The sequence below is a fragment of the Quercus lobata genome, chromosome 2 (genome assembly GCF_001633185.2).
Source record: "Quercus lobata isolate SW786 chromosome 2, ValleyOak3.0 Primary Assembly, whole genome shotgun sequence".
NCBI classification, from domain to species: Eukaryota; Viridiplantae; Streptophyta; class Magnoliopsida; order Fagales; family Fagaceae; genus Quercus; species Quercus lobata.
The window spans coordinates 6,657,702-6,665,515 of NC_044905.1; the positions used below are offsets into that span (position 1 = coordinate 6,657,702).

The 7,814-nt window shown below is 42.3% G+C and overlaps 1 protein-coding gene across 1 annotated transcript; it reads left to right on the forward strand.

The window, feature by feature from the left end:
- Nucleotides 1–486: 486 nt before the first annotated feature.
- LOC115975448 (cytochrome P450 CYP82D47-like) lies at nucleotides 487–2,669 on the forward strand. Its single transcript, XM_031096227.1, has 2 exons — nucleotides 487–1,593; nucleotides 1,890–2,669. The coding sequence occupies exons 1-2, from the start codon at nucleotides 649–651 to the stop codon at nucleotides 2,514–2,516; spliced, it is 1,572 nt and encodes a 523-aa protein (XP_030952087.1). The 5' UTR covers nucleotides 487–648; the 3' UTR covers nucleotides 2,517–2,669.
- The last annotated feature ends 5,145 nt before the right edge of the window (nucleotides 2,670–7,814 follow it).

Here is a 7,814-nt window from a genome sequence, read left to right on the forward strand (position 1 = left end):
ATGACATAATGCCATCAACTCGTGGAGATGGACAATGCTAAAAAAATCATATCCCAAGGTGTTGAACCAGTAGAGTTCATTACAAACGAGGACAAATAACTAGACTTTTTCTAATTGACAGACATGACACAATGCCATCAACTATTGCCCGAACACTGTAGTTTATTTGAAGTAAGAATTTGTTGCAACGGGGATGACCAAGACTCTGATATCGATCAGCAAATAGAATAAAAAGCTTAATAGAAGCAAGAATTTGTTGCAACGGGGATGAACAAGACTATGATATCGATCAGCAAATAGAATCTAAACATTCAAACGCTGTGGAGCGTTGTATATATTGTAATTACATATTTTATAGTATAGATAAGACATGGAACTAGTTTTTTTTTTTTTTGATCTCTTAAGTACACTTCGGCTTGGAACTGATGAAGTGTACAGAATTCCAGACTAGGTAGTTACATACGATAAGGTTAGGTTAATATTGAATCGGCTATTGCAACCTTAAGTCACCCTGATAGCTTAATGGTACCAAAATAAAAGCTAATCCACAAAATGTCCTGAATAGCAAAATATTTGTCTGTAAAAGCTTACACATTTCATTAGAAAGATATCCATATATAGGACTCCAGCAACCTTAATTAGCCTAAAATGGATTTTCTTTCACCTTCCCTATATTCTGCCATAGCTGGACTTATTACGATAATTCTTTTCTCCCACTATCTTCTAAAGAGGTCAAGAGTTGGCTTAGCTAAAACAGTACCTATTGCTCCTGGTGCATGGCCTGTAATTGGTCACCTCCCTCTATTAGGGGGAACCCAACCTCCTCACCTAACTTTGGGAGCCATGGCTGACAAGTACGGACCACTTTTTACCATCAAGCTTGGATTGCACCCAGCTTTGGTGGTGAGCAGTTGGGACATGGCCAAAGAGTGCTTCACCACCAACGACTTGGCTGTGTCATCGCGACCCAATTTAGTAGCCGCAAAACACATGGGCTATAACTATGCCATGGTTGGATTTACACCCCATGGTCCCTATTGGCGTGAATTGCGTAAAATAATCACGTTAGAGCTACTATCAACCCGTCGGCTTGACCAGCTTGCCTATATTCGAGTCTCTGAAGTTGAGGTGTTCTTGAAAAGTCTATACAAACTATGGACCAAGGAAAAGGATGGGTCAGACCAAATTTTAGTGGAGTTGAAGCAATGGTTTGGGGACATGAGTCTCAACGTGATTCTTAGAATGATCGCTGGAAAGCGGTACTTTGGTGTTAATCATGATGTTGTTCATGAAAAAGAGGCACGATGCTGCCAAAAGGCGGTGAGGGATTTCTTTCATTTTCTGGGTTTGTTTGTGGTGTCGGATGCAATTCCATATCTTAGGTGGTTGGATTTGGGTGGACATGAAAAGGCCATGAAGAGAACTGCAAAAGAGATTGACAACATTCTTAGGGAATGGTTGGAAGAGCATAAGCGAAAGAGAGCCTCCGGTGAAACTAAAGAGCAAGATTTCATGGACGTAATGCTTTCAGTCACCGATGGAGCAGACCTAGGAGGTTATGATCCTGACACAGTCAACAAAGCCACATGTTTGGTATGCGTGCTTCCTCTCTTAAAAAGGAGAAAATAATAAGTTGATATGAGCTATGTTCTAAACAATATGTCTAAATACAGGATAAATTTCACATGATTGATGTATGACAAAAGAGATGTCATAACAGTTATGAAAGTATTTTTGCGCTAATCACAATCTATTACATTAAAAATGTGAAAACATTTATAAAATTTGTCATGCCTATAATATTGTTGTGTTTTTAAACCACTTAAACGATATGGATTGCTTTGTTTCACAGTATCGTTTGGATATGAATAACAATTTTCATTTTGCAGAATTTGATTGCAGGTGGAAATGACACCACTGTAGTAACCTTAACTTGGGCAACATCACTATTGTTGAATAACCGCCATGTGTTGAAAAAGGCCCAAGATGAGGTTGACAATCAAGTGGGCAAGGAAAGAATTGTAAACGAGTCGGACATAAATAAGTTGGTGTACCTCCAAGCCATAGTTAAAGAGACTTTACGTTTGTATCCTGCGGCACCATTATCAGCACCACGTGAATTCACTGAGGATTGCACCATAGGTGGTTATCATGTCCCAAAAGGCACCCGGCTAATCCCAAACCTTTGGAAAATCCAAACAGACCATCACAAATGGTCAGACCCATTAAAGTTCAAGCCGGAAAGATTTCTCACCACCCACAAGGATGTTGATTTTAAGGGGCAAAACTTTGAGTTTATCCCATTTGGAAGTGGTAGAAGAATATGCCCTGGAGCATCTTTTGGAGTTCAAATGGTGCACTTAGCACTTGCTAGTTTTTTACACATGTATGACATTTCTACTCCTTCGAATGTAAAGGTTGATATGACAGAGAGCTTTGGACTCACAAACTTGAAAGCCACCCCACTTGAAGTTCTCATCACACCACGCCTGCACCTCATGAGCTTTATGGGTTAGTCCGTCTAAATAGAAGTATAGAACTCAAGTGTACTTCTAAGTGTTGTTGAATTTTTCTTATGGATTTTGATGAAGTAAAATGGAAATTTCAGTGCCTATATGACACTTTTGTCAAATATCATGACATGCACTTAATATCATACTTTCGGTGCTCCAATTGGTGTATTGATCCTAATGTTTTGGTACATGCTAAAAGTCAATATAAGAAAACCTTTGAACTAATCAATAAGACTAAACGAATAATAATAATATTCGTGATTTATATAGGTATTATGATGATGAATATTATTACGTATTCCATATAAGAGAAACTTAAGCTATTCATACATGACGTTCATATCACTCTTTTGACAATCACATTTACTATGTCACCTCATCTCGATTGGGAAGAATGACATGCTCGCTTGAAAATTAAATTATGTCTATAATATAATCCTATATGCATATTGTGGCAGAGCCACTCATGGCCCCACTAAATTTTAATGGTTTGTAAATGTTGAAATAAGTATTTTCTTTAAATAAAAAATAAAAAAATTTGAATGCACTCTTTCACATTGATCAAAATTTAATAACCTGATTCAAGAGGTAAATTGAGTTCTAACAAAATTCCTCTGGACATCCTTCTTCTTCTCACTCTAGGTGAGCTCTTCTTCTCACTTTTTGGGTGAGTCTTCCTTCCTCACCGTAGTGGGTGAGTGTTTTGCTAGTCTTTACACAGTCCATATTATCCTTTTTCTACGCCACAAGAATGGACTCTGCTTTCATTGACCGATTACAGAGGATATCTTTGACGGAGGAGGAAGGGGAGGTTATCAAGGTCAGGGGGACCCAACGAGGGAAAACTTTGGAAGAATGCTCTCTTAGTTTAATAGGACGTTTTCTCACAACACAATACTACAACCAGCGTGCGGCAAAGGCTTTGCTAAGATCGGTTTGGAAGTTAGGCTCTGATTTAAAAATTGTGGACGTGGGGGAAGGTCTCTTCCAGTTCAAGTTCAAGATGGAGAGCCAGCTAACCTGGGTGGTGCACAATGGTCCGTGGAGTTTCGAAGGGCACATATTACTCCTCAAACGGTGGGAGCTAGGCATGACAGCAAGGACAGTCACGTTCCAGTCCATTCCTTTCTGGGTCCAAATTTGGGGTCTGCCGTTCGATCTTATCAATGAGGAGGCTGCCCTGGATATCGGGGGTGGACTAGGCAGAGTGGTTGAGGTGGACACAAAACCGTTTTCTTCAGAACAAGCTCGTTTCCTCAGGGTGAGAGATGAGATCCCACTCAACAAACCAATCCGTCGGGGGGGTTTTGTCTCAAGCCCAAAGGGGGACAAACAACGGATTGGGTTCAAGTACGAGCGGCTTGAAGGACTATGCTTTCGGTGTGGATTCTTGGGACATGAAGTGAAGAACTGTGTAAAAGAAAAGCCATCGGAGCAAGGGGAAGCTCCATACGGGGACTGGTTGAAAGTTGGGAATAGGAAGCCTGATAATTCTGGGTCGGGGAGAGGCCATGGCGGAGGACGGTACACAAGCTCGCCAAGGGGAGAAGCACAACCGGAGGGGCAGCAACCTACGAGGGACCCACCCACGTGCACTCCATATGCAGGCATTAATGATGCCTTAACTGACACGCCGCGTAACGCCCATACACAATTGGAGACTCCGGATTTTCCGAAAACTAATGAAGACAGAATCCCAAACCGACCAATTAATGAGCCTGGTATTATGGGATCAGTTTTGCCAGTTAAGGAAAAGGATGAAAACAAGGACGTTACTTCCATGCAAGGAGTAGTGAACCTGGACTCAAACACGTCCCTCATCAGTGTGCCAATTAATTACGTCAGCAACAATTACTCATAACTTAATGCCATGGATACGGCACGTGGGGTAGATCATGAAACAACCATACAGAAGCACGGTAATTCAGAAAAGGGCACGTGGAAAAGGTTAAACCGAGAGTCAAACCCTACTAAACAAAATAAGCCGAGTGACCCCACCAGTATTGGATCAAAGAGGGGTTATACAGAGACAGAGGCAGATGATGAAAACGGCAGAACAGTGGGGGGAAAGAAGAGCAGAAAATTGGATGGACAAAACACACAATCACTTTCAACGGTGGAGGCTGCAAAGCAGCCCCGCCGATCGCAATGAGTATCCTAAGTTGGAATTGCCAGGGGCTTAGGAACCAACGGGCAGTTAATGTACTCTCTCATCTAGTGAGGGAAAAAGCTCCCAAGATTTTGTTTCTTATTGAGACAAAACAGTCAGTGGACGAGATGCGACGGTTCCAAGCTGACTTACCCTACCGTTGCATGTTCCCAGTTCCTAGTGTACGACGGAGTGGAGGACTGGCTCTGTTGTGGAAAGAGGAGGTGGATTTGCATGTGCAAACCTACTCACCGAATCATATTGATGCACTTATTTACACCAATGGTAATCCTACTTGGAGGTTGACAGGTTTCTATGGATGGCCGGACGAGCAGCGAAAGAAAGAATCATGGCATCTTTTGAAACACTTACACTTGAGGTACTCTCTCCCTTGGTTATGTTGTGGTGATTTTAACGAAATTTTGTGCTCAGGAGAAAAGCAAGGTGGTCTCCCAAAGTCGATCCAGCCCATGCAAGAGTTCCGGTCAGCCTTACTTCATTGCGGATTGGTAGATTTGGGATTCCGAGGGCACCAATTCACTTGGAACAATGGAAGACCAGCTGAAGCATTTATCCAGGAACGTTTGGATTGAGCTTGTGCTACGGATACCTGGATAAACATCTTTCCAAATGCCAAGGTGACCCACTTACAAGCTTCCTATTCCGACCACATGCCCATCTTTATCACAACCACAATCCCGGATCAAACAGGACGTCGGAAAAAAATACCAAAGCGGTTTGAGGAGAAATGGGTGTCACACCCTGAGTGTGAAGCCGTGGTGCATGAGGCATGGAATATGGAGGTGCCACACGGAAGCCCTATGTTCAGAATTTTTGAAAAAATAAAGAGGTGCAGGTTGGCTTTGGTGAAGTGGAGTCGTACCACTTTTGGGGGAGGTAAAGACAAGTTGAAAGAGAGGCAGTTAGAGTTGGAGGCTTTAGTGAATCAAAACCAAGCATATCATCTTCCACGAATACAGGAGCTAAAGGCAGAAATCAACACAATCCTCCATCAAGATGAACTATTTTGGAGCCAACGCTCAAGATCTATATGGCTACATGCTGGAGATAAAAATACAAAATATTTTCACCAAAGAGCCAGCCATAGGCGTAAGAAGAATCAGATTGTGGGGATAAATGATTCAAATGGGGTTTGGTGCACATCAGAAGATAGCATAGCAGAGGTAGCCGAACTATACTTTAAGGAATTATTCCTTTCAGCAAACCCCACGGCCTTGGAGGAAGTCTTGGAAGCAGTGGACCGAGTGGTGACTCCAGCTATGAACAACACTCTGCTCCAACAATACACACCTGATGAGGTTAGACAGGCACTCTTTCAAATGCACCCCTCAAAGTCCCCCGGCCCTGATGGTATGTCCCCTTTCTTTTTTCAGAAGATTTGGCATATTGTGGGGCCAAATGTGACACAAGTAGTACTATCTGTTTTAAATTCGGGGCACATGCTAAGAAAAATGAATTACACCCATATTATGTTAATCCCAAAAAAAAATGACCCTAGTTGTATGTCAGATTATAGACCAATAAGTTTGGGCAATGTTATCTCTAGAATTATCTCAAAAGTAATAGCCAATCGGTTAAAATATGTATTGCCTAATGTTATATCTGATGCGCAAAGTGCTTTTGTCCCTGATAGACTTATCACAGATAACACCACAGTAGCATTTGAGTTACTCCACAGGATGCGGAATAAAAGAAAGGGGAGAATGGGACAAATGGCAGTCAAACTCGACATTAGCAAAGCCTATGATCGGGTGGAATGGAGTTTCTTGCACAAAATAATGCTAAAATTGGGATTGCATCCTAAATGGGTAGATTGGCAATGGAGACAGTTACCACCGCATCATATTTAGTCCTTATTAATGGAGAACCCAGAGGCTTTATAGCTCCATCACGGGGGATTAGACAGGGCGATCCATTGTCACCCTACCTGTTTTTGTTATGTGCTGAGGGTTTGTCGGCTCTATTACGGAAGGCGGAGGCAACCAATTCCCTTAAAGGTATCAAATCTTCCCAACAAGGGGTTTGTATATCTCACCTATTATTTGCTGATGACAGCCTCTTATTTTGCCGTGCAACGGTGAATGAATGTCAACGGTTAACTACCCTCTTGGGAAAGTATGAAGCCGCATCGGGACAATCTATCAATAGGCAGAAAACAACATTGTTTTTTAGCAGGAACACAAAACCGGAGGTGAGGAATGCTATTCAACAATTGTTGGGGGCAAGGGTGATGACGGAGTGTGAGAAATATTTGGGCTTACCAATGAGTGGGGGAAAATCAAAGGTAAACACCTTCAAGGAGCTACAAGAAAAAATAATGAAAAGGGTGATGGGGTGGAAGGAAAAGTTTATATCAAAAGCAGGACGTGAGATATTGATCAAGACCGTAGCTCAAGCCATTCCAACCTATTCTATGTGCCTCTTCAAGCTGCCTAGAACCATATGTGATAATATAAACTCCCTACTAGCCAAGTATTGGTGGGGGCAACATCAAGGGGAAAAAAGAATACATTGGATCAATTGGCAAAAATTGTGTACTCATAAAAAGAAAGGAGGAATGGGCTTCCGGGACCTTCATGCTTTTAATTTGGCAATGCTTGCCAAACAGGCATGGAGATTAATCCACAACACTCAGTCCTTATTTTATAGAGTGTACAAAGCACGGTATTTTCCAAACGGCTCGTTTCTGCAGGCTGAGTTGGGAGGTAATCCATCCTTGGTTTGGAGATCCTTGTTGGCAGCTAGGGACATCTTAAAGGAAGGAGCACGCTGGAAGGTAGGTGATGGATGAACTATTGACGTAGCCACACATAATTGGCTGCCCCGTAAACCAGTGTTCCTGCATGACCCTCCCAGTGAGTTACGGGTCTGTGACTTGATAAAGGAAGATTCAAGGCAATGGGATAGAGATAAATTATATACTTTGTTCACCCGTAGCACATGTGAAGACATCTTGGCCATCCCGCTGACGCAGCAAAACACACAAGACTCCTTGGTTTGGAAGGAGAACAAAGCCCAAAAATTTTCGATCCGGTCTGCTTATCAGGTGGCACTCCGATTACTATATCCTGAAATGGCCGAACACTCATCAGCACAGACACAGGGAGCAACGTGGAGGAGGATTTGGAAGC

Excerpts from the sequence above, each read along its gene's own strand:
- LOC115975448 (XM_031096227.1), top strand. The coding sequence starts at position 649 with ATGGATTTTCTTTCACCTTCCCTATATTCTGCCATAGCTGGACTTATT. Across the intron at positions 1,594-1,889 it reads TCAACAAAGCCACATGTTTG|AATTTGATTGCAGGTGGAAA; the intron begins GTATGCGTGCTT and ends TTCATTTTGCAG.